We start from the raw sequence: 27,500 nt of genomic DNA, 5'->3' as shown, positions 1-27,500 counted from the left end.
GAGGAGGAGGAGGAGGAGGAGGAGGAGGAGGAGGCTGGAGGAAGAGGAGGAGGAGGAGGAGGAGGAGGAGGCTGGAGGAAGAGGAGGAGGAGGCTGGAGGAAGAGGAGGAGGAGGAGGAAGAGGAGGAGACTGGAGGAAGAGGAGGAGGAGGCTGGAGGAAGAGGAGGAGGAGGAGGAAGAGGAGGAGGAGGAGGAAGAGGAGGAGGCTGGAGGAAGAGGAGGAGGAGGCTGGAGGAAGAGGAGGAGGAGGAGGAAGAGGAGGAGGCTGGAGGAAGAGGAGGAGGAGGAGGAGGAGGAAGAGGAGGAGGCTGGAGGAAGAGGAGGAGGCTGGAGGAAGAGGAGGAGGAGGAGGCTGGAGGAAGAGGAGGAGGAGGAGGAGGAGGAGGAGGAGGAGGAGGAGGCTGGAGGAAGAGGAGGAGGAGGAGGAGGAGGAGGAGGCTGGAGGAAGAGGAGGAGGAGGAAGAGGAGTGACGGGCAGGAGTGGCCATGTGGGGGCGGGGGTATGTGGGGGGTATGGAGGCTCTGGATGTAGTGAGGAGAGTCTTATAGTGAACTCTCTGTTCTACTGGAAACCAGTGGAGCTGTTGTAAGACGGGGGTGACGTGGTGAATGGGGTGACGTGGTGAATGGGGTGACGTGGTGAATGGCGGGAGTCCGTGTAATGAGGCGAGCTGCAGGTTCTGGAAGGTTCTGTTGGGGGACCGAGGAGAAGAGCTGCAGTGATCAGTCCAGGAGGAGACGAGGCTGTGGACCAGGATGGACCAGGATGGACCAGGATGGACCAGGATGGACCAGGATGGACCAGGATGGACCAGGATGGACCAGGATGGAGTGGTTTGAGGCATGATGAAGGGTCGGAGGTCAGCGTATGCAGACTGGGTGATGTTATTGATGTGGGAGTGAAAGAGAGTGTACTGTCCAGGAGACCCAGGCTCTGGACCTGGGGGGGGGGGGGGGGGGGGGGGTGGCAGTCCAGTTGTGGATGGAAATGGAAAAACTGTTGGATTTGGAGAGAGTGGAGGGGGGCCAAAGGAGGACTTCGGTTTTAGAACTATTTAGTTTCAGGAAATTGAGAGTGGACCAGGAGTGAGTTTCTTGTAGGCAGAGTGAGAGGGAGGCTGGAGGGAGTGATGACATGGCTGGTAGAGAGGGAGAGCTGGGGGTCGTCCGAGGAGCAGAGGTGGTTTATATTGTGTTTACTTGATATGACCAAGCGGGAGACTGTAAATGATGAAGAGAAGGAGACCCAGGACAGAACCCTGGAGCACGCCGGCAGAGACAGAGAAGGTGCTGGACTGATGAGATCTGAGTTGAATGAACTGAGCGATCAGAGAGACAGGAAGTGAGAGAGGCGGGGGAGCGAGGGAGACGCCTGGTGAGAGGCTGAGAAGCAGAGAGCTGAGAGATGGAGGGAACGCTGAGGTCCAGGAGGAGGAGGAGAGAAACCAGAGTGTGGAACTGAGAGGAGGAAGAGGAGGAGGAGGAGGAGGAGGAGGAGAGAAACCAGAGTCTGGAGCTGAGAGGAGGAAGAGGAGGAGGAGGAGGATGAGGAGAGAAACCAGAGTCTGGAGCTGAGAGGAGGAAGAGGAGGAGGAGGAGGAGGAGGAGAGAAACCAGAGTCTGGAGCTGAGAGGAGGAAGAGGAGGAGGAGGAGGAGGAGGAGGAGGAGAGAAACCAGAGTCTGGAGCTGAGAGGAGGAAGAGGAGGAGGAGGAGGAGGAGGAGGAGGAGAGAAACCAGAGTCTGGAGCTGAGAGGAGGAAGAGGAGGAGGAGGAGGATGAGGAGAGAAACCAGAGTCTGGAGCTGAGCGGAGGTCCTTGGTGATTTTGAGGAGTGTTTCAGGACTGTGTCGGGGACGGACGCCGGACTGAAGCTGCTCAGATGTTATTAGTGATGAGGTGGTTCTGGAGTTGAAAGGCTACAGAGATTTCCAGGGTTTTGGCGAGGAAGGGTAAGTTGGAAATAGGATGAAAGTTATTGAAATTGGACAGGTCCAGGCCGGGTTTTTTCAGAATAGGGGCAACAGTAGTGGTTTTGAATGAGACAGTGCCAGAAGTAGGAGAGGAATGAATGATGCTGGTGATGAGGGGCAAAATGTAAGCACAAAAAGCATCATTTCTCCTTAAGGTTTGGCAGGAAAGGTGGATGTTTACAGTGTTGTGTCTTGGATATAATCTTTATACATTAAACATTAAAGACACTGGAGTTGGTGAGCAGGGCAGAATGAAACCTCAGAGCAACATTTATTTGCTCTGTCCTTCTAGGACAGCAGGGAGGTAAAAGTTGAAGTTTTTTCAGTGACCTCCTCATCTCTGGGAATCCTCTGAAGGAACAGGCCTTCATGTGCATAGACCACAAAATCCCACCAGTCAAGTCCGCAAATCAACATGTGGCCCTGGATCTGCCAATAGTAGGGACGAGGTTTTCTTAGTTTCTGCCCTCACTGATCTTAATGTTTAGGCAATCCACATCGCTTGCTACATTTGGGCATTTAACCTCAACAAGTCCAAACATGGGCTCCCCCCATGGATAAAACACAACGCCATCAGGGGAACAGCCCGTCCACGGTGCATCGGGACGGATAGTGGTTAACTTCCATAAGTCTGCCACGTCCAGCCCCCGCTTCATACCTCCAGTCTGATGAGAAGGTCCCAGAAGCCTTTTGGCTAGATTTGTGGCAGAGAGATGTCTCTCCTCTGTAATGACAGATCTCTCTAAATTTAGTGGAAGTGACACGAGGTCGCCTTAGTTCATGCCACTCATGGCAGGAACTCTGCTGTTTTGTAGGATTCTCAGTGGTGTGTGCTTGATGGAGGGATGTTTGCAAAGTGCTCGTGTGTAATTTCTGATGCTCAGTGAAGACAAAAGAGGCCTCTGCTTGAGATGGTGCCAGTCTGTAATTCACAAGAGGCAGCTGAGGTGGACAAGGGGCATGTGAGTGTGGAGAGGTTCTTGGCACTGTCTCTGCTGGCATGTGATAGGACAACGCACTTCCTTCTTGCATTTTCCCAAACAGAGAGTCAACCAGAGGTACATCAGTAGATATTGCCATATTATCAACGGAGCCATATCACTGGGAAGATCAGGGTAAACCTCATCTACCCGGAACTAACAACAGCTAAGAAAGAAAAGATTATGAATGGAACATAGCAGTAGTATTGATATTGCTCGTAGAAAAGCCCTTGATAGCATGATTACAAAATAACAGCAGTACCCTGATGCCCACTCCTCTTTCCTTGGGTCTGGCTGAGCGAATCACCATGTCATTCACCGGACCCAGTTGGACACCCTGCAAAATAAGAAAATGAAAAAAAGGGGAGGGGAAAAAACAGTTTAACTGTCTATTATTGCACATGAATGAAATCAAAAGATAGCGGCAAAGCAAATATTCACCCTGGTTCCTGGTTTGTGCCATTTCTGTCCAGTTTCTGTGCAGCTGTGTGTCGGAGGAGCAGCAGTGATCTTCTGCCAGTAGTCTGGTACTGTAGGGCGGCCACATGACTGCACATGGCGTCACTGGCAGCAGGAACGCCTGTAGCTTTGTAGCTGTGCAGGAATGCCTGTAGCTTTGTAGCTGTGCAGGAACGCCTGTAGCTTTGTAGCTGTGCAGGAACGCCTGTAGCTTTGTAGCTGTGCAGGAACGCCTGTAGCTTTGTAGCTGTGCAGGAACGCCTGTAGCTTTGTAGCTGTGCAGGAACGCCTGTAGCTTTGTAGCTGTGCAGGACAGCAATCTCTCAGCAAACGCTGAAAATAGACACATAAGTTAGAGTACATTTGTTTTGATTATTTTAAACACACTTTAAAATGAGTGGTTTTTCATCTTTTTCAGAGAGCCTCCATTTTCACTAATTAGACCACAGATCCCGTTTTGTTTAGAATTTAACCCAATGCACGTCATCATGCAGACCTTCTGAATCTCTGAAGGATTCCCTGAGCCAGACTTCAAAAACCACTACTTTAAACGGCAAATTGATTTACTTCTATACCAGAACACCCTCCAAAGAACGTGTTGGATATATTTTACTTACAAAACTTTTCAGAGACAGGAACTTGCCTCATGCATGAACAACCAGCCTGCATGGAACTTCAGGATAACTTTTCCTTCCACTTAAACTGTGGGCTTCCTGCTTTTCCTCATAGATCTGTAGCATTCAGCCCGAACAGATATTTCTCCCATTTAAGGATCTTTATTGGACACTGACAGTGGAAAAGAACAATTAAAGTGGTACAACAATGACATGCACATGATCATCTTTAGAATGCACCAGTGTACGTATTACATATACTAAAAAGGCTTGCAACGTAAATCATTTTAACTGAAACGTGTTATCTCCCACGTATGCTAGCTCATGTTAAAAACAACACAGTTCCGGGTCTTACCTTCGTACTTGTGAATGTAGCTTGTAACGTGAAATTGGAATCCCTTGTTGTTTTCACGCGATGCGGCTCGTGTCGATGCTTGAATAAAACGACTGACGTCATTAATCGTCATTACAGGCAGATCCCGGAGCGAGCGAGTGAAGAACGCCACGGCCGCTCTGCAGCTACACCACCGACCGGAGTGGCTTCGCTGGCTGAGAGTCTCGCGGAGCTACGTCAGTCCAGCTCGGGCCTTTACCCTGTTGGTGGCTCACCAGCAACGACCAGAGCAGAGTACCGCCGCTTCGAAACACTGTCTTCTTCTGGTACCACAAGTTAGTCACAGCACAGACGCACAACATGACACAGCAGAAATACAACCACACACTGACTCACTCTTCCTGTGTGAGCTCTGTCTGCCTCCGTCAGCTTCCCGGCGTCCGCTGCTCCACCTGCCAGGTCCTCCTCCATCACCTCCACCAGCTGGAGGCTGGCACTGCTCAGGTCACAGCTGGAGGACACAACACAACACGGTGACACAACCACACAACACGGTGACACAACCACACAACACGGTGACACAACACGGTGACACACCACACAACATGGTGACACAAGCACACAACATGGTGACACACCACACAACATGGTGACACACCACACAACATGGTGACACACCACACAACATGGTGACACAAGCACACAACACGGTGACACACCACACAACACGGTGACACACCACACAACATGGTGACACACCACACAACATGGTGACACACCACACAACATGGTGACACACCACACAACATGGTGACACAACCACACAACACGGTGACACAACCACACAACACGGTGACACAACCACACAACATGGTGACACAACACGGTGACACAACCACACAACATGGTGACACAACCACACAACACAGTGACACAACCACACAACACGGTGACACAACACGGTGACACAACCACACAACTTGGTGATACAACCACACAACATGGTGACACAACCACACAACATGGTGACACAACACGGTGACACAACCACACAACATGGTGACACAACACGGTGACACAAGCACACAACACGGTGACACAACACGGTGACACAACCACACAACACGGTGACACAACCACACAACACGGTGACACAAGCACACAACACGGTGACACAACACGGTGACACAAGCACACAACACGGTGACACAAGCACACAACACGGTGACACACCACACAACACGGTGACACAACACGGTGACACAACCACACAACACGGTGACACACCACACAACACGGTGACACAACCACACAACACGGTGACACAACCACACAACACGGTGACACACCACACAACACGGTGACACACCACACAACACGGTGACACAACCACACAACATGGTGACACACCACACAACACGGTGACACACCACACAACATGGTGACACAACCACACAACACGGTGACACAACACGGTGACACAAGCACACAACACGGTGACACAAGCACACAACACGGTGACACACCACACAACACGGTGACACAACACGGTGACACAACCACACAACACGGTGACACACCACACAACACGGTGACACAACCACACAACACGGTGACACACCACACAACATGGTGACACAACCACACAACACGGTGACACAACACGGTGACACAACCACACAACACGGTGACACAAGCACACAACACGGTGACACACCACACAACATGGTGACACAACCACACAACACGGTGACACAACACGGTGACACAAGCACACAACACGGTGACACAAGCACACAACACGGTGACACACCACACAACACGGTGACACAACACGGTGACACAACCACACAACACGGTGACACACCACACAACACGGTGACACAACCACACAACACGGTGACACACCACACAACATGGTGACACAACCACACAACACGGTGACACACCACACAACACGGTGACACAAGCACACAACACGGTGACACAAGCACACAACACGGTGACACACCACACAACACGGTGACACAACACGGTGACACAACCACACAACACGGTGACACACCACACAACATGGTGACACAACCACACAACACGGTGACACACCACACAACACGGTGACACAAGCACACAACACGGTGACACACCACACAACACGGTGACACAACCACACAACATGGTGACACACCACACAACACGGTGACACACCACACAACATGGTGACACAACCACACAACATGGTGACACACCACACAACACGGTGACACAACCACACAACATGGTGACACACCACACAACACGGTGACACACCACACAACATGGTGACACAACCACACAACATGGTGACACACCACACAACACGGTGACACACCACACAACATGGTGACACAACCACACAACATGGTGACACAACCACACAACATGGTGACACACCACACAACATGGTGACACACCACACAACATGGTGACACAACCACACAACATGGTGACACACCACACAACATGGTGACACAACCACACAACATGGTGACACACCACACAACATGGTGACACACCACACAACATGGTGACACAACCACACAACATGGTGACACAACCACACAACACGGTGACACAACACGGTGACACAACCACACAACATGGTGACACAACACGGTGACACAACCACACAACATGGTGACACACCACACAACACGGTGACACAACCACACAACATGGTGACACAACCACACAACACGGTGACACAACACGGTGACACAAGCACACAACACGGTGACACAACCACACAACACGGTGACACAACACGGTGACACAAGCACACAACACGGTGACACAACCACACAACATGGTGACACAACCACACAACACAGTGACACAACCACACAACACGGTGACACAACCACACAACACGGTGACACAACACGGTGACACAAGCACACAACACGGTGACACAAGCACACAACACGGTGACACAAGCACACAACACGGTGACACAACCACACAACACGGTGACACAAGCACACAACACAGTGACACAACCACACAACATGGTGACACAACCACACAACACGGTGACACAACCACACAACACGGTGACACAACATGGTGACACAACCACACAACATGGTGATACAAGCACACAACACGGTGACACAACCACACAACACGGTGACACAACCACACAACACGGTGACACAAGCACACAACACGGTGACACAAGCACACAACACGGTGACACAAGCACACAACACGGTGACACAACCACACAACACGGTGACAACACGGTGACACAACCACACAACACAGTGCCTCAGCTACACACAGTGACACACACAGATGGGGACTGGAGTCTCTTCAGTTTCACACAGAGAAGCTTCGGACTCGACTTGGACTCCTGAACAAAAGAGTTTCTGTTGTCTATCTTTCCTTCTTTTTTTTCTTTTTCCTTTTGCAGAGCTCAACAGAGCTCAACAGAGCTCAACAGGGCTCGACAGGGCTCAACAGGGCTCGACAGGGATCGACAGGGATCAACAAGGCTTGACAGGGCTCTACAGGGATTGACAGGGCTCAACAGGGATCGACAGGGCTCGACAGGGCTCGACAGGGATCGACAGGGCTCGACAGGGATCAAGAGGGCTCAACAGGGATCGGCAGGGCTTGACAGGGCTCGACAGGGATCAACAAGGCTTGACAGGGCTCAACAGGGATCGACAGGGCTCGACAGGGATCGACAGGGCTCGACAGGGCTCAACAGGGATCAACAGGGATCGACAGGGATCGACAGGGATCGACAGGGATCGACAGGGCTCGACAGGGCTCAACAGGGATCAACAGGGCTCGACAGAGATCGACAGGGATCGACAGGGATCAAGAGGGATCGACAGGGCTCGACAGGGATCAACAGGGCTCGACAGGGATCAAGAGGGCTCGACAGGGATCAAGAGGGCTCGACAGGGATCAAGAGGGCTCGACAGGGATCAAGAGGGCTCGACAGGGCTCGACAGGGCTCGACAGGGATCAAGAGGGCTCGACAGGGATCGACAGGGATCGACAGGGATCGACAGGGATCAAGAGGGCTCAACAGGGATCGACAGGGCTTGACAGGGCTCGACAGGGATCAACAGGGCTCAACAAGGCTTGACAGGGCTCTACAGGGATTGACAGGGCTCAACAGGGATCGACAGGGCTCGACAGGGATCGACAGGGATCGACAGGGCTCAACAAGGCTTGACAGGGCTCGACAGGGCTCGACAGGGATCGACAGGGCTCGACAGGGCTCGACAGGGATCAACAGGGATCGACAGGGCTCGACAGGGCTCGACAGGGCTCGACAGGGCTCGACAGGGCTCGACAGGGATCGACAGGGCTCGACAGGGATCGACAGGGCTCGACAGGGATCAAGAGGGCTCGACAGGGATCAAGAGGGCTCGACAGGGATCGACAGGGATCGACAGGGATCGACAGGGATCGACAGGGCTCGACAGGGATCAAGAGGGCTCGACAGGGATCAAGAGGGCTCGACAGGGATCAAGAGGGCTCGACAGGGATCGACAGGGATCGACAGGGCTCGACAGGGATCGACAGGGCTCGACAGGGATCAAGAGGGCTCGACAGGGATCGACAGGGATCGACAGGGCTCGACAGGGATCAAGAGGGCTCGACAGGGCTCGACAGGGCTCGACAGGGCTCGACAGGGCTCGACAGGGATCGACAGGGATCGACAGGGCTCGACAGGGCTCGACAGGGCTCGACAGGGATCGACAGGGCTCGACAGGGCTCGACAGGGATCGACAGGGATCAACAGGGATCGACAGGAATCGACAGGGATCAACAGGGATCAACAGGGATCAACAGGGATCAACAGGGCTCGACAGGGCTCGACAGGGATAGACAGGGCTCAACAGGGATCGACAGGGATCGACAGGGCTCAACAGGGATCAACAGGGCTCGACAGGTATCAACAGGGATCAACAGGGCTCAACAGGGCTCAACAGGGATCAACAGGGATCAACAGGGATCGACAGGGATCGACAGGGATCGACAGGGATCAACAGGGCTCGACAGGGATCAACAGGGCTTGACAGGGATCAGCAGGGATCAACAGGGCTTGACAGGGATCAATAGGTGTCAACAGGGCTTGACAGGGATCAATAGGTGTCAACAGGGCTTGACAGGGATCAGCAGGGATCAACAGGGCTCAGCAGGGCTTGACAGGGATCAACAGGGATTAACAGGGATCGACAGGGCTCAACAGGGCTAGACAGGGATCAACAGGGATCAACAGCGCTCGACAGAGCTCATCAGGGATCGACAGGGATCAGGAGAGAACTGACTGCAAACATATTGCTGTACTTTTTTTTCTTGTTTTGATGGATGTAATCAAGGAGCAGCAGAAGATCTCAGGAGAGTCCAGATCTTTCTGGAAATGTTGTCAATTCTTTCGTTTTGTTCATGTTTTTCAAGCCTGAAAGTATTTCTGTGTCTGGAGTTGTGTCGCGGTGAAATAAACTCCTGAACCGTCTCCACGCTCAGACCAGGTGCGGACCAGTCGTGGCGTCAGCCGTTTGTTTCTGTTATCATCCAATGAGGCTCCTCAGAGGCTGACGTCTTGGAATTTTGGAGCCAGAGATGAAAAAAAGACGAGGGGGAGGGGTCAGAGAGCACCAAGGGGCGGGGCCGACAGAGCCCAGGACTGTGGCGCTGTGTGATCATGTGATGTTCTGCTGTGAACTGCTTCATGGTGTTTATGCATCTGACCAGGACCCCAAGCAACACCGGAACGTCCGCTGGCGCACTGTGCCGCCAGCTAGCAGTATCCTGGCTCTCTTCAGGGATTCACAGGCTGGAGGAGAGAAGCACCGCCGGGCCGCCGGGCGGGCCGCCGGGCGGGCCGCCGCTCAGCGCTGACAGCACCCGTAAGGGGGGCTTTGTCCCCGGCCGGCCAGCCAGCACTAACGCCGCTTCCTCTCCGGCTGCTGGCGCTGCTTTCTCCCAGTAGCAGTTTTCCCCCGGCCGCTCGTGGTTTTTTCTTCCCAGGAGTGGCGCTTTCTCACCGGCTGTCCGTGGTGTCTCCCTCTCCTCTGATTTTTCTTTTTTTTTTTGAGTAGTTAATCCAGGAACGAGTCATGGAATCAATACAAAGAATCAACAACTAGTCAACCAACTAAGTCACTGTGGAAAATAACACTCATAAGAAAACTTCCTCTTAATGTGGGCTCCTTAATGTCAACCTCCTGAGAGCTGGAAGGGTCTGTGAATCATTCCAGAGCAGACCTGTCAATCAAGTAGCCACGCCCCCTCATAAAAGCTTTTAACGCTCCATATAAAATTCAGTATTAATATATTTCCGGACGGACCAGCTGAGCTCTCTTCTGACGATGAAATTCAATGAAAAAAATAACTCTGACCTGTAGAAACCCAGCCGATCAGTTTAATTGATGTCTATGGACTCACAGCCTGTCTGGAGCCCCCCCTGGTGGACACTGTGATGTTGACAGTTTTTGACACTTCTGGGTAGGCCTCATGTTTTGGAGCCACATGCTGTGTCCGTTTTTGTTTTTACAGTCGATGGTTGAGACGTTGTGCGAAGAGAACCCTGTCACAGCAGCGCAACATGGCGACAGAACAACAACAACCCACAGTGATAAAAACAACCCACAGTGACACGACAAAACATAGGGACAAAACAATGCAACACAGTAGAACAGCAACACACACAACAACACAACATAGTGACACAACCACAAACAAAAAATAACACACGAACAACACAGCAACCATAACAGTCATATTCAGTACCTGATGAGCTGCTCCTGAGAAAGATCAATTGAAAAATCTGTGATGCTGACACGAGAGACTGACTTCCTGCTGCCTACACACACACACACACACACACACACACACACACACACTATTATAAATACTAAGACAGGATGTTGACAGGTATCCTGTGTGTGTGTGTGTGAGTGTGAGTGTGTGTGTGTGTGTGTGTGTGTGTGTGTGTGTGTGTGTGTGTGTGTGTGTGTGTTGCAGTCATGGTGAAGAAGGACCTGAGCCAAAAGGAGAAGTTCTGGATTTACTGGTCATTCTGCATTCCTACCGGTCAGTCTACTTTCCCACCGTTCAGTGTATATTCCTACCAGTCAGTCTACGTTCCTACTGGTCAGTCTACATTCCCACCGTTCAGTGTATATTCCTACCAGTCAGTCTACGTTCCTACTGGTCAGTCTACTTTCCCACCGTTCAGTGTATATTCCTACCGGTCAGTCTACGTTCCTACTGGTCAGTCTACTTTCCCACCGTTCAGTGTATATTCCTACCAGTCAGTCTACGTTCCTACTGGTCAGTCTACTTTCCCACCGTTCAGTGTATATTCCTACCGGTCAGTCTACGTTCCTACTGGTCAGTCTACTTTCCCACCGTTCAGTGTATATTCCTACCGGTCAGTCTACGTTCCTACTGGTCAGTCTACATTCCCACCGTTCAGTGTATATTCCTACCAGTCAGTCTACGTTCCTACTGGTCAGTCTACATTCCCACCGTTCAGTGTATATTCCTACCGGTCAGTCTACGTTCCTACTGGTCAGTCTACTTTCCCACCGTTCAGTGTATATTCCTACCGGTCAGTCTACGTTCCTACTGGTCAGTCTACTTTCCCACCGTTCAGTGTATATTCCTACCAGTCAGTCTACGTTCCTACTGGTCAGTCTACATTCCTACCCTCACCTATGTTCAGGAGCTCTGGGTCAAGAACACAAGGAGAAGATCTGGATACAAGTGACTGAATGGAGCTTCCATCATTGGGTGGCTGGACACCCCCTTAGAGATGGGGGGATAGTCATCATAGACCTGAATCAGGTCAGGGTCATCATAGACCTGAATCAAAATATTCATCATAGACCTGAACTGGGATTGAGTCGTCATGGACCTGAACCAGGATAATCATCACACATGTGAACCACTACAGAGTCATCATGGACTAGGGCCAGGACTTAGTCGTCATGGACTGGGACCAGGACAGAACAGATTGGACCTGTGTGGATTTGACTGAAACCATGAAAACCTATGTTGACCTGTTTGGATGTGGACTCTGGGTGTTTTGGTTCCAGCTCGTACTTTTATCTCTGGGGATGGAGGTCTCTCTGCGCCGGCCTCCACTGAAGCTGTGGACAAACTTGGAGAAAGCCCCCTTTCGATCCATCAGCTCCACGTAGGATCCCATCTCAAACACGTGGCCATCTTCCATCACCAGGATCAGGTCTGCCTTGGACAGGAAGCTGAGGCCATGAGTCACCAGGATCCTGGTCTGAACAAGCACAACAAATGCAATTCAATCTCTGACCAACACACAAACTGTTTCCTGTCTCACATCTTGTGTCTACTCTCTGGAGGAGCTCATTCCCGACTCTGCTGGTCAACCTGAACTCCTCTGGACATCCTATAATCCCCTGGACATCCTGTACTCCTCTACACATCCCACACTCTGCTGACCATACTGAACTCCTCTGGTCATCACAAACTCCTCTGGACATCTTGGACTCCTCTGGACATACTGGGCTTCTCTCTGGACATCCTGGGCTCCTCTGGACATCCTGGGCTTCTCGCTGGACATCCTGGACTCCTCTGGACATCCTGGGCTCCTCTGGACATCCTGGGCTCCTCTGGACATCCTGGGCTCCTCTGGACATCCTGGGCTCCTCTGGACATCCTGGGCTCCTCTGGACATACTGGGCTTCTCTCTGGACATCCTGGGCTCCTCTGGACATCCTGGACTCCTCTGGACATCCTGGGCTCCTCTGGACATCCTGGGCTTCTCTCTGGACATCCTGGACTCCTCTGGACATCCTGGCTCCTCTGGACATCCTGGACTCCTCTGGACATCCTGGGCTCCTCTGGACATCCTGGACTCCTCTGGACATCTTGGACTCCTCTGGACATACTGGGCTTCTCTCTGGACATCCTGGACTCCTCTGGACATCCTGGACTCCTCTGGACATCTTGGACTCCTCTGGACATACTGGGCTTCTCTCTGGACATCCTGGGCTCCTCTGGACATCCTGGGCTCCTCTGGACATCCTGGGCTCCTCTGGACATCCCAGAGTCCTCTGGACATCCTTGTCTCATCTGGACAACCTGGACTCGTCATCTGAAGGAAATCATCATCCAGACTGGAACAAACTGATGCGTCATAGGAGGAGGCAGAAGAAGGGCAAGCGAATATTAAACGACCACCAAAACTATCACGCTTCCTGACAGACATCGGCTCCCTGGACAACAAGGTGGACCTGTTACAGCTGAGGGTGGCGTTTTATCTCAGAGCCGGAAGTCAGAGCAGGAATTGAGACGAGAAACCAGACCAGGAACTGTGAGGTGAAATATCTCATGTACACCTGGCAGAATGAAAACATGCCAGCCATGTGGTGTAGTGTGGTTCAGCCCGTTCTGCCCCGGCCCCCCCGGAGAGGGCGGGAGAAACGGGAGGTGCGGTGTAACGAGAAAGACGGGCACATGCGTGTCCACGCGCTTGGTCCGAGGTCGGACGTGTGGTCTGCACGCCGCCTTGGGATTTACTACGCTCCGGTTAGTAAGCAAGGAGGGAAATTGAAAGAGACGAGCATGCAGCTGGGTTCTCACACATGGGCACACCGGCCCAACCGGGTCCCGTCTGGTGCCTGAGGCAAGACCGAAGGACGAGCTCGGCTCCCCGGAAGAGAAGTAGGAGAGGCAAAGACAGAAACAACACAACACAAAACACGTTCAAAACTAGACATCTAAATCTGCTGGAGAGCCACGGCCGAATGACGCTACTCGTGCTCAAGCTGAGCGAAAGTGGAAAAAAGACAGACTGCATGTTTCAGTGGAAATACTAGAACCGGCCTTGCAGAATACCAGAGCACTGTAAAAATTGCAAAATCAGAATTTATGTCTAATCTTGTAACCAGAAACAGTGACAGGGCTCAGTTCCTATTTAATATCTTAAACAGGCTCGTAAACCCTTCTGTAACTCGGCCTACTGGTATTGTTGCAAGTGCCTCATTATGTGAGATGTTTAGTTCTTTTTTCACTGAAATAATTTCAAACTTTAGGTCTTCATGCATCACTGCCTGTACTGTGGCTGACCCTTCTGCTTCCACTGTTTGTCCTACCAATCTTTGTCATTTTGAGCTTGTGTCTCTGCCCGAACTTACACGAGTGGTCCAAAACTTAAAACCTTCAGAATGCTTTTTTGATAGTCTTCCTCCCAAACTTCTAAAAAGTGTTTTGAGTCAGTCGGGCCATGTATTCTAAAGCTGATAAACACCTCTCTGAGCTCTGGTTGTGTTCCTGAGGCGTTTAAACATGCCATTGTCCAGCCTCTTCTCAAAAAGCAGAGTTTGGACTCCTCAGTGCTCTCCAGCTATCGGCCGATCTCTAAGCTGCCCTTCCTGTCAAACGTCTTGGAAAAGGTGGTTCTGTGTCAGCTGCAGACTTATCTGGACTCAACCAATTTAACAGAGAAATTCCAATCTGGTTTTAAATCACATCATAGCACTGAAACTGCACTGTTAAAAATTTTAACTGACTTGCTTCTAATAACTGACTCTGGCCAGCCTGCAGCCCTGGTCCTTTTAGATCTCACGGCAGCTTCTGAGCCTGTGGATCAGGAGATCTTATTAGATCGTATGTAATCCTGTGTTGGAATGAAAGGCACAGTCCTAAAATGGTTCAGGTCCTACCTCACCGGAAGGCACTTCTCGGTGAGCCTCGGCTAATTTTCGTCAGCTAAAGCCCCCTTAACATGTAGAGTCCCCCAGGGCTCTGTCCTTGGCCCCACTCTATTTTCTATCTATATGTTGCCTCTTGGGTCAATTTTTCGCAAATACCAGCTTTCTTTTCATTGTTTTGCTGACAATGTACAAATTTATCTGCCACTGCAGGCTGAAAATGCACGTTCATCTCTACAGCAGTGCCTCCAGGAGGTAAAGGATTGGCTGAATTTGAACTTTTTGCCTCTCTGCTCCTCCGATGAGGAGAGGTGTTCACCGGTGAAAAAGGGGAAGATGGATCCGTCGCGTCTCGCCAGCGAGACGGTTGGAGGCCTTATTAGTCTGTGGGTCAGAAGCAGTTGGTCTTCTCCAGACAGAACTTGGCCAAAGACTGAAGTTGTGGACCAGCCGTCCTCTACGTGACCAGCAGGCAGAGCTCCCGCCGCCCAGCGTCCAGCTTGGCCAATCAGGTGGCAACTCGGTGGGCCGCTTCCGTTTGCAGCGGGTCTCACGAGCGCCCTCGTGAGGTGGGACGGCAGTATTGCACCACCAAGTCATGTACCCTGTGGGGGCTTGAGATTAGGCGCCAAGATCTCTTTGTTCCCGAGGGACCTCGTGGTAGGGGGAGAACACCCCCCTCCGCCCCCTCCTTTGGTGGCGCAGACAGTAGTCGCAGAAAACATGATTCCAATCATGTTTGATTTGAATTTTTCCGAGAAATATTTTCATCTATGCATCTCTAACAACACCACTATCAACAAAAAATGAAATGGCCTACAAGAGAACAAGTGTTAAATCTGGAACAAACCATGACAACAACAACAGAGCTACCCTTGCTTCATACAGTGGTGGAGGGTGACAAAAGGTGATAGGCAGTGATAGAAGGTAATAGAAGGTAATACAAGGTGACAGAAGGTGATGGATGCTTTGGTAACCACGGGTCAGGCTCAGTGCTTGTGCAGCCATTGTGAAGGTGGACCGAGTCTCACCTTGTCTCTGAGGAGTCCTGCAGGTCCAATGACCCGATCAAATATGTGCTGTCCCACATGAGCGTCCACTGCAGACAGCGGGTCATCCAGCAGGTAAACATCGGTCTTCCTGTAAACAGCTCGAGCGAGACTGACCCTCTGCTTCTGTCCTCCTGATAGGTTGAGACCCTGTGAGGGGGAACCAGGTCTTCATCCGTCTTCCAGCACTGAGGAACACTGAGTTCTCCTACCTTTTCTCCGATCTCAGTGCTGTCTCCAGCTGGCAGAATATGGAGGTCTGGCAGCAGAGCGCAGGCCTCTAGGACACGATGGTACCAGCTTTCCTTCCTGTCTCCTCCAAACAGGATGTTGTCCTTCAGTGAAGCGTTCTGGATCCAGGCCTGCTGGGGGACATAGGCCACTGAACCCTGCAAATAGAAAGTCCCAGAAGAATGAAGACAGCGTCCACGCATGGTACCTAACTTGTACTTCGACCAGTTCAGGGTTCCGGGACATTTCTACAAGGGGTGAAACTGGGGATTTCACTCTTGGTATAAACAGCCTGTTGGCATAGACACGTTCTGTGAAAGACGTCTAAAAGACGAAGGTTTGACCTGAAGGGAGACTGAGCCACTAATCCTCTCCATCTCTCCTAGCATGGCCGACAGCAGAGAGGACTTTCCAGAACCGACATGGCCAACAACTGCCACCAGAGACCCTGTCTTCAACTTCATGTTGACATTCTGCAGGCACGCTGAGCCGCTATTGGACCAGGAGAAGACTCCACCTTCAATCACCACTGCATGTCCTTCTGAAAAACAAAAAGAGGGCATTGTTCGCACAGTCAGGTCCAGGTCCCAGGGTCAGGTCCAGGTCCAGGTCCCAGGGTCAGGTCCAGGTACAGGTCTTGAGGTCAGGTCCTGGGATCACTGTGGAGTACCTGGGCTGTAGAGTACTGTCACTATGGAGTACTTGAACCGTGGAGTACTGTCACTATGGAGTACTTGCATGGTGCTGTACAGTCACCATGGAGTATCTGGACCATGGAGTACTGTCACTATGGAGTACTTGCACGGTTTTGTACAGTCACCATGGAGCACCTGGACCATATTGTACCATCACTATGGAGTACCTGCTATGTGGAGTATCTGGACTGTGGAGTGCTTGGACTGCAGTCACCATGAGGTACCTGGACTGTGGCGCACCGTCGCTGTAGAGTACCATCACTGCGCAGCATCTAGATCATGGAGTACCATCACTATGTAGTACTGTCACTGTGGGGTATCTGGACTGTGGAGTACTTGGACTGTGGAGCACCTGAACTGTGGAGTACCTGGACCATGGAGAACTGTCACCGTGGAGTACCTGGACCATAGAGTACCTGTACTTTGGAGTATCTGGACTGTTAAGTATCTGGACTGTGGAGTACCTGTACTGTGAGGGTGTCGTTCCACATTGTCCGTCTTCAATTCATCTTGACTCAGAAAGTTTCCCAGACGTCTTAGAGACACGGCGGCCTGAATCAGGAACACAAAAACATTCACCCAAAACCCAACTGAGCTGAAGAGAAACCTGAACCTTGATCTGGGTTCTGGTGCACAGTTCCACAGGGTTCCTTGGGGTTTGGGCTTATTGGCACAGAGAGAGGACTTAAAGCTAATTTGAAGAACAGGACCCACAAAATGAGGAACACAAGAACCAGGACGAGGAACAAAGCAGTTAGGAACACAGGAGGGTTGAATTGGTCCCACAGACCACAAAGCAGGTTTCCAGGACCACGGGGTAGGGTTCCAGGTTTCCAGGCAGACTGTGCCATACTGACACATTTAGGCCCAATCCCATTTCTCCTTCTCGCCCTCCCCCTTGCCCCTACTCCTTTGAAATGGAATGCTAAGGGGTAGGGCCGAAAGTAAACCCCTCCGAATTGGAACACGTCTTCGACAATCGCGCATGTCATCAGTAGTCGCCTCTGCCGATGACGGAGGCAGATGCGACAATTGTTTGCCGAAGAAGAATGTTTTTGTTACATTTTAAAACTTTACTCATTGAGAAAATATTTACATTTATGAACGTCTTTCGTTGTGGACGCCACCATCTTACTGATCTTGCAGGGCTTTCTGGGAAATCTGTCAAACCCAGTGGCGGCCGGTGGCTAGGGGCGGCGGCGGGAGCGCTTGTTTTGTCCGCCTACACCCTGAGTGGCGGTCGGTGTTAGTTCACTTCCGCATTAGTGGGAGCGCTTGTTTCCACACCCGCGCATTCCAGGCGCATTCCAAACACAACAGATAGACGATTATTTTCAATACAATGGTTTCTTCAACACCGTCTGCCTGGAATGCGCGGGTGTGGAAACGAGAGCTTCCGCCAATGCGGAAGTGAACTGCGCACGCCACTTGCGGTGTAGGCGGCCAAAACAAGCGCTCCCGCCGCCGCTCCTCGCCACTGGCCGCCACTGCATCACACCCCTCCGTTTGGAGTGTGCCTCAGGAGAATCCCCGTTTGGAGGGGTGAATAGCCCTCCCCCTTCCCCCTCCCCCTCGGTCATAATGACAATCGGGACACTCCTACCCCTCCACCTGAATGCACAAAATGGAGGGGTAGGGCCAAGGGGGAGGGCTAAGGGGCGAAATGGGATTCAGCCTAACTGTAAATGCATCATTTTTAGTGCCCATAGTTATTTATTATTGTTGTTTACATTTGCGATTTCCTATTTATGGAAGGGTTATTAGAAATATGTTTTAATTCTTTGTGCCTGCCCTTGGCAAGGCGCAAAGATTACTATCCTAGCCGGACCTCCTCCAGGGTCGACATTTTATTATAAATTTTAATATTCTTTTGACGCGAAAACTTTGCCGGGAAACTTGTCCCGCACCGTTTGGAGCAGCACCACAAAAGTCACATCACAATGTGTCTAAATTCTGGGAATCATGTGTTTTTTGTCGGCGTTCCGGTGAAAAATTGCCGAGAAAATTGCCAAAAACCGGCAGTTTTTTCCCATATATTCCAGATGGGAGTCACCCAAGAATCACCAAAAATTCATCCCTGAACAACTCCACAGTGAGTCGCCATACTTTCATGTACAAATGTTATTTTTTCACCAAAACGTAGGCATTTTTGTCCTCTATGCAGATGTGAAAACCTTATTTCAATATTCATTCGTTTTCTATACTGCTGTTTCCTTTTCAGGGTCGCGGGTGGCTGGAGCCGATCCCAGCTACTGCAGGCGAGGGCGGGGTACATACACCCTGGATAGGTCGCCAGTCTGTCACAGGGCTAACACATAGACAGACAACTATTCACGCCTAGGGGCAATTTAGGGTGACCAATTCACCTGACACGCATGTTTTTGGACCGTGGGAGGTAGACTGAGAACCTGGAGAGAACCCACGCACATGCAAACTCCACACAGAAAGGCCCTGAGCCCCAGCCGGTATTTGAACCCAGGACCTTCATGCTGTCAGTTAAGAGCGCTAACCACTGTGCCACCATGCGGGCAATTTAATACCTTTTACCAAATTTAAATGGTGAGCCTTCAAGTACGGAGAGAATTTCAGCCGGTTTCTGAAGTTTACAATGGGTGTGTATTGGAGAGGCTAGAGTGCGCATATTTAATTTAGAGTGCGGCAGGCTCTCGATTCAAATCCCCAAAAACTTCTCTCATCCTCCTGGCCACATTTCTGCCTCAATCTGCACAAATTGCCCCTCAAATAGTAGGGATTTTTGTTGTGACGCATATAATCAAGTCCTGGTCTCTGTAGCTCAAACGGTTCTCTCTCCAGCTGCATTTGTTTGAGGAGAGTGCAGGATTTTCTCCCATCCGCTCCAATGCATTTTGGAAACGCCTGAATCCAAAACTTCACTCATGTTCACACCATTGGTCTGGCTGAATGGAAGATCCTACAGACATGACATTTTCAGGACAAATCCATGAAAGGCTTGTGATTCACACTGTGAACATTTTTTTTTCAATTTCGCCTCTCAGTCCCCGAGAAACGCCATTTCTTCAACCCTGCGCACTGCATGAAAAACTGCCGATTCACTGTCATGGCTGGAGACTGCAGCTCGTTTCCATGGCAACAGCGGCGCAGCTGGCTGCTCTCAGCTCACAGCAGGAGTATGGAGGAGCAAACACACACACACACACACACACTCGGCAGCAGGTTGCAGGCACAAAGCCACAATTTCCGTGGGAATTGTCTAGTTGTAAAGTGATTATTGTGTGCTGCATGTCTCGGTCTCGGGTGATAAGGGTGACGTGGGAGCCATTCACTTTTGGTTTGGACTGCTGTTTCTCTGTTGACGGCGACACGGCGTGTTGAATTACCTCGTAATTTGGCTCGAAACGACTGTTTGCTGTCAAGAGACACCAAGCAGGATCCAATGATGATATCCCTTCATTGTTGGCATGCAGCCAACGAGGTATTGTTTTGTTTCGTTTCGTTTGTGATCTGTGTGTATACGGCTGGTTGAAATGCTAATTGTATTGTATGCTTCCAGTTTTCACGGTTCTAATGGAGTTCGTCAGACTTCATTAAATCAGTTCAAAGACCACTCCCAGCAGGCACTTGACGTTGATTTAACGTTGGAACAATGTTGTACTCCAACGTTGGATTACCATTGGATTATGATGCGAATATGAAAGTTAGGTTTACGTTAAAACCTAACGTAGGCTTGAAGTCAACTTTCAACGTTAAATAGACATTGGATTTTGAATGTAGGCTTTTTGAATGATGGGTTGACGTCAAAATCCAATGTTGGGATAACATTAAGCTCCAACACTGAACAGACACTTAAAGGTATAACGGACGATTTTCTCGAAAAAGTCGAAGCCAAATGTCTGTTACTCGCTTTTTGAAAATAGTGCATGTGCCAGACCATCCTACCGGCTCTGCTGCTCCTACGAGCCGCTTGATGGCGTGACGCAAGCATTTCTCCAGCGTGATTGACATGTTAGAGGACCAATAGCTGAGACTAGCATCACGCCATTCATTGGTTAAAACATCGTCTATTATACCTTTAAGTCAAGGAAAAAAAAAAGCTTGAGCACACAAAAATGTAGGTCACAAATTTACTCTTTAGAATTCTTTAAACAGTGCAAATAATGACTATAAACTGTGCATATAAAACAGCATTATATAAAGCTAGCTTCTTTTTGGGCTAGCTTCTTTATAGGTCCCCTTCCACATAAGCTGAACTCCGCCTGGACTTCTTGCGTCATCAACCTGTGGGAATAAGGATACAATCATACATTAACTTAGCAATTATCCAGCGTTCCAGGGCAAGTCATGGATTCTTAAAATGTATCTGGTCGCCAAATCTGCGCAAGGCTTGATTTACCTTATCTTCACAATTTTCACATGTGCACAAGTAACTGTGGTGGGGTGGCGAGTGCCTGGTGGCTACAGCTTGTGTAGGCGGGGCCTATGGTCTGATTCTACAGGAAGTGTACAGCTGAACTAACGGCTTGCTACACATGCATCGCTTAAACTTACTTGTCCATGACCAATTTGACATTGGTTTCCATGCTCGTTCCTCTGTCTACCATTGCCAAGCGTTGAATCTGAAATTTGAGAAAATCGGTGTTAAACAAGGTGACTGTTCAGTATATCCCCATGACTGTGTTACAAGGTGATTCAAACAGTACACACGAGAAAATGCATTACGTTGTAGTCTTAACATTGCCAGTAGGGTTGGGCACCGAACCGCGGTGCTTTGTTGGCACCAACCGAATGATATCAGTCCACCTATGACCAAACATTATTTATGAATTCGGTGCTTATCTTCAGTACTTAAAAAAAAAAAAAAAAAAGAAAAAATACACCACCACAAAACTACATCAATCCCATCCTTAGTGCACATGCAATCAGTGAGGAATGCTCAGAGGAATGCATTATATTATTCTTACTGCGCAAGACTTCACAACAGATATGAAACCTACCAGTTTTTGTCTTTCCTCCACCGAGTTCAGCGACTCGTCGAGACTTTTAAGTTCTTCAACTGTTGTAGGCTTGTCAGGAAGAGCTGTGTCCTGCGGCTGTGCCTGATGACCTTCAGCTCCTTCAACATGTCGGATCTCCAGGAGCATCTCCATAACTTTTCTGTGAAATCCTAAAGCAATGAAACAAATGACAATTGTAATTAATCAGAGCACAACCTACCAGCTCAGCACTTGCCCCCATTAGTTTTATTTGTTCCACTTTACTGCAGTAAAACTCACTGGAGGGGTGTACCCTGGTCCAATTTAGAAGGCGTAGAATTTTGGTGTGGATCCGACTCATCGGGCGGTTCCACGGGCCATCCAAACTCCACCTTCCATTGACCTCTATTCATTTTTAGACCAGGATTACACCTCATTTTCATACTTAAATTTGTTTGTCAATAAAAATTGTAATACATAAAATGTTTGTATACATATTTGCTTTCACCATGTTAAGTTTCATTATGGTGGGAGTAAAGGAAAAAATGACCCTATTAGGGTGCCTGGCCTCAACACAGGCAATTTTTGATTTTTGCCAATAATTCTATTCCTGTTTGAGATTTTTTGGGCAGCCCTTCTAGGATGTCTTAGGGCACATGTGTCAAACTCAAGGCCCGTACTATACATGTGGCCCGCGGACACCTAATTCAACAACTGTTAATATATTGACAGCCATGGATTAATTCTTTCTAATGCTGATGTAACCCGCTAGTCAGGTACAAGCGAGACCAACGGGCAAGTGGGCCAATGTTCCGGGTTCGAAGGAGGCAGGAGATACGGGAGGATCCATGAAATATCAATTCATAGTTGGAGTCGGAGATGAAGTTTTTACACAACAAACTATTCAAAAACCATCACATAATAACATTAAAGGAAACTTATCAGCCGGCAACTCTTATGAAAACAAAACAATTTCAACCAATAATCACCACAAAGGTGGAAAACCTGCACAAATGTGCTCAAGTTCAAAAGTTGAAATCCTGGTTCCTTGACAGGAAAAGAGATCCTGAGATCGAGTTCAGCGAAGTTCAATAAAGTTCAGTCAAGTTCCTTGGGGTGGTGTTGTCAGTTGTCTCTCCATCCAGTTCAGTAGTTTTGGTTTTGTTGGTCAACGGTGTTAGTCAAAGTCTAGTCTGTGTCAGGGTTTGAAAGTCACCGGTGATGTGGAATAATGCTTTGTTTTCAAAGTTCTCAGGAACACAGTGTGAAGGCCGCTCTGTTTTATCTGAAGTCACTTGGAAACAGCGTCTGCTAGTCTCGTGAGATCTGGCTATATGACCTGGCGTGGCCGGAAGTCCTGCCAGAGTCGGGTTGGATTCTCCCCGGAGCAACAGCCTTGCTCTCAATTAGCTGATTTGTGTGTGCTTCCTCTGCAATCCTCAATAAATCCTCCTTGCGCAGCGTCAACACCTTGACTCGTCATCTTTGGCTCTGATTCACCAAAAATTCCACAACAACCGGTTCGAGGGCCCTACCGGCACAGCAGTGATAAAGGTGAGGAAATGGGTTGTTCCTCCACCGGGGTATCAGGATCAGGTTCTGGTTCTGAGACAGCTCGCCACCTCTTTGGTCAAGGAGGAATCCATGTTCAATCCAGGGGTTCAGTGTACCAAGGGAACAAAAGAAAACCCAGCCTGCATGACAGTAAAAACCTTATTGTACACAGGATGTCACAGAGTACATGGCCATTTGTGTTATTCAAATTTCTGCATGCTACTTAGTAAAGAACACAGTAACAATCATTTCTATTCACTCCTTTCAAGACTTACTTGTCTCTATGAATCAATACATCAACTCAAATAGAATATTTTTTTAACCTATGAATTGATGATGGGTTCAGTTTCTTTTAAACCGTGAGTTATGATTACAAATTTTTACCATGAAATCCATTGTTTGTATTTCAAATCATGAACTAGAATATTTTTCTAGCACAACCTCTAACAAATTAACTTTTGATAGTTAATGCAACTTTTCTTCACACAAAAACATTATAAACCCATATTTTACAAACAAACTGGCAAAATCTCTTCACGAAACAATCAAACCATTTATAATTCAAATCAATACTCATGAAAACTGCACTGATGATTTTGCAAAACACAACTGAATGAAGCTACAGCTCACATCAGAGATCCCAAAATATAATCAAACCACAATAAAATGCCTTTAAAAGTAAATAAATCTATCTACCAACTGTATCCCAGCAGTAACTGTCGTTTCAGCAGATGAACCAAGATGACAGAAAAAAAAAAACACACACAGCTGCAGCCCGCCATCAGCAGGGCAGCAGCTAGCTTGATCAGACACGTCGCTCATTAGCTGAGCTGAAAATATCACTCACCAAGAATTTCGGAGAGTTTTAGCATCACTTCCTGGATGCTTCCTTGCTTCCAAGCACGTTCATGGATGGCTCAAAGCTTTTCCAGCTCTTCATTCGTCCTTAAAGTAATGATTTCTCTCAGTCCGCCTCCTCCTGTGTGTCTCCTCTCTGCTCGTCCGGATCAACTGCGCTGCTACCAGACGGGGCGGGAACTAGCTTCCCTCCAACCAATAGGATTTCAGTATTTCTACATCTCAACCAATGGAATGAATGAAGTCTCACAGATATCGTGAACAACCAATTAGTTTCTTTTTTTTCTTCACAATGTCGGAGAATAAATGAATAAAAAAATAAAAACCACAATATAAACGAAAATAAATTAAAACACATTTATAAAATATACACACAGTATGAAGCTGAGCTCTACTGGGCGACACTGACCAACAGAGACCGTAAGCCTCTGAGAGATGAGTTCTGCAACCTGATGAAACCAGACTTTTCACTCATGGTGACTGTGACAGATCAGCATTGGTATGAAAATAATCACTTGTTAAAATGGCCAACATAACAGCAAATTTTACTCTGGCTCTCTTCACTGCTGGGCATGATGGGTAATGTGGGGCCATCTGAGAATAGCTGCACTGTCAAAGCGACCGCGACCATGAAGCTGCGATATTCTGCTGTGATGGAGATCCTCTCTCACCGGTTATAGTGGATAGCATGAGGACGTTGTAAGTTTTTGCCCCAAATTACATTCTATGACCAGCAGGACCTGCTTCAGACACTTTCAGATGTTAATTCACCAAAGAGCTGAGGAGGGCTGACTGTTGCTGACTTTTTTTTTTTTTTTTTTGACGATCTTTGGACATAATTACTCACTCCAGTCACAGAGTCTCCCTCAAAACAATAAGACGGTAAAACCACATTTAATAGCATTGTGGAATAGAATGTGATAAAGAGATTATGAGGGAAAGTTTGTTGAATCAGGTCACATGATCACAGCAGGTAAACAGCAGACCTGCAGCTCTCACACCTGAGACACATGCGCTCTCCTGTGGGACAATTATGCACCAAAGACATGGTAAAGAGGACTGACTGGGACACAGTGACTAGTCCATGGATAAATTAATTGATTCTTTGTCATAAAAGTTGCCTTGGATATGACAAAATCACTGTCTGTGATGTATGGGATTTTACACTTTTATTTTGACATCTGCCTTTATCCAGAAAAGCTGTGGTTAGGGGACACCAAGGGGTCTCTTGGTAAATTGATGATAATAATTTTTTTTAATTAATCCCTTTTCTGAACATGGAGATTGATTTTGTTGCGCACCTGCTCTTTGCACATTTAGTGTGGAAGCTGCTTTACACATGCCCACACTGAATGCATTGAAAAACGCTTTTGGTCCTGCAGGTTGGCCAGTCCCTCACTCCCGACAGAGGCCATTTTCAACACACTCCCCCCTCACATCAGAGCAGTTGAGACCCTGGAGTTCCTTAAATCCCTCCTTAAGACCCATCTCTTCTCATTTGATTTTAAAGCTAGGGTTGGCAATCTGAATGAGATACATTTTTTTTAAATACTGGTTAAAATGATCTTTATGACCCGATGGGAAGCAATTCATAGCGTGTTTTTAAAGAAAAACGAAGAAACGAAGCGCTGAGGACAGATTACGCCAGGAACGCACTGGACGCGGAAGCGCTGCGTGAATGTCTCCGCGTCTCCGCTCCCAACGGGAGCTCCTCCAATGGGGTGGGAGCTGGGCGGAGCGAGGCGGAGCCTTGGGGAGATGCTACATTCATGCTACATGCTAGGTTTCCAAGATTGCCAACCCTAGCTTTAAATAAGTGTCCAGCCACCAGCCCAACCCATAGATAAGCTTGGCTTTTTCATTATTATTATCATATTGAATTACCCTCGGTATATATCTTTTATCAAGCTCTTTATGCACTGTTTTTATGTGAAGCACTTTGGTTTCAGCTGTTGCTGTCTGTAAATGTGCTATAGAAATAAAGTTGACTTAACTTGACTTGATGTTAGAATTTAATGTATTTCGATGTTATAATTATGTAATGTTGAGAGGCTGTTGGAATTTGGTTATATACCCTACGGCTGAATGTCAGCATTCTACGTTAATTTGACGTTAGCATTTGACATTGACCAGACGTTGGATGTTGGTTACTTGCCAGCACAACTTAAAACCAACTAAATGAGAATGTCAGGTTGACGTTAGAAATTAACATTGTTTGGATGTTGTCGGTATAACGTTTAGAAGACGTGAGGCTTTGGTTGTAAACCTGACAGCTGCATGTCAGTATTCTACATCAATTTGATGTTAGCCTCTGACATTGACCAGACGTTGGATGTTGGTTACTTGCCAACACAACTTAAAACCAACTAAAGTACAACGTTGGGCTGATGTTGGAATTTAACATTGTTAGGATGTTGTCAATATAACGTTTAGAAGACGTTGGGCTTTGATTGTAAACCCAGCAACTGAACGTCGGTATTTTACGTCAATTTGACGTTAGCCTCTGACGTTGACCAGACGTTGGATGTTGGTTACTTGCCAACACAACTTAAAACCAACTAAAGTACTACGTTGGGCTGATGTTGGAATTTAACATTGTTTGGATGTTGTCAATATAACGTTTAGAAGACGTTGGGCTTTGGTTGTAAACCCAACAGCTGAACGTCAGTATTCTACGTCAATTTGACTTTAGCCTCCGACGTTGAGCAGACGTTGGATGTTGGTTACTTGCCAACACAACTTAAAATCAACTAAAGTACAACGTTGAGTTGACGTTGGAATTTAACATTGTTTGGATGTTGTCAATATATTTAGAAGACGTTGGGCTTTGGTAATATACCTGACTCAATGTAATGTTAGCACTCAACGTTGACCAGACGTTGGATATTGGTTACTAGCCAACGCAACTTAAAACCAACTAAATGACAACGTCAGATTGACGTTAAAATTTCTACGTTCAACTGACGTTAGCTTTAGATGTTATATCAACTTTGGCTTTTGGTTGTCCAACGTTGCAACCCATAGCCAACCAAGAACCAACGTTAATACAACGTAGTGTGTCTGCTGGGCTTGTGTTTTGTCGTGCCTCGAGGGATCTA

The 27,500-nt window shown here is 48.6% G+C and overlaps 1 protein-coding gene across 1 annotated transcript in view; it reads right to left on the bottom strand.

Moving 5' to 3' along the window:
- LOC115382617 (multidrug resistance-associated protein 1-like) overlaps window positions 1–27,500 on the bottom strand; it is a 101,630-nt gene that overhangs the window by 51,058 nt on the left and 23,072 nt on the right. Inside the window, exons 14-20 of the mRNA XM_030084433.1 lie at window positions 17,503–17,590; window positions 16,688–16,884; window positions 16,325–16,501; window positions 16,095–16,262; window positions 12,499–12,665; window positions 11,159–11,242; window positions 4,757–4,871 (exon numbers count right to left, since the gene is read on the bottom strand). Coding sequence (XP_029940293.1) covers window positions 4,757–4,871; window positions 11,159–11,242; window positions 12,499–12,665; window positions 16,095–16,262; window positions 16,325–16,501; window positions 16,688–16,884; window positions 17,503–17,590 — 996 coding nt within the window. The remainder of the gene's footprint in view (window positions 1–4,756; window positions 4,872–11,158; window positions 11,243–12,498; window positions 12,666–16,094; window positions 16,263–16,324; window positions 16,502–16,687; window positions 16,885–17,502; window positions 17,591–27,500) is intronic.

Source organism: Salarias fasciatus (genome assembly GCF_902148845.1).
Source record: "Salarias fasciatus chromosome 7 unlocalized genomic scaffold, fSalaFa1.1 super_scaffold_4, whole genome shotgun sequence".
NCBI classification, from domain to species: Eukaryota; Metazoa; Chordata; class Actinopteri; order Blenniiformes; family Blenniidae; genus Salarias; species Salarias fasciatus.
Note: the sequence above shows the minus strand (reverse complement) of the source record. Positions and strands in the feature narration are given on the sequence as shown.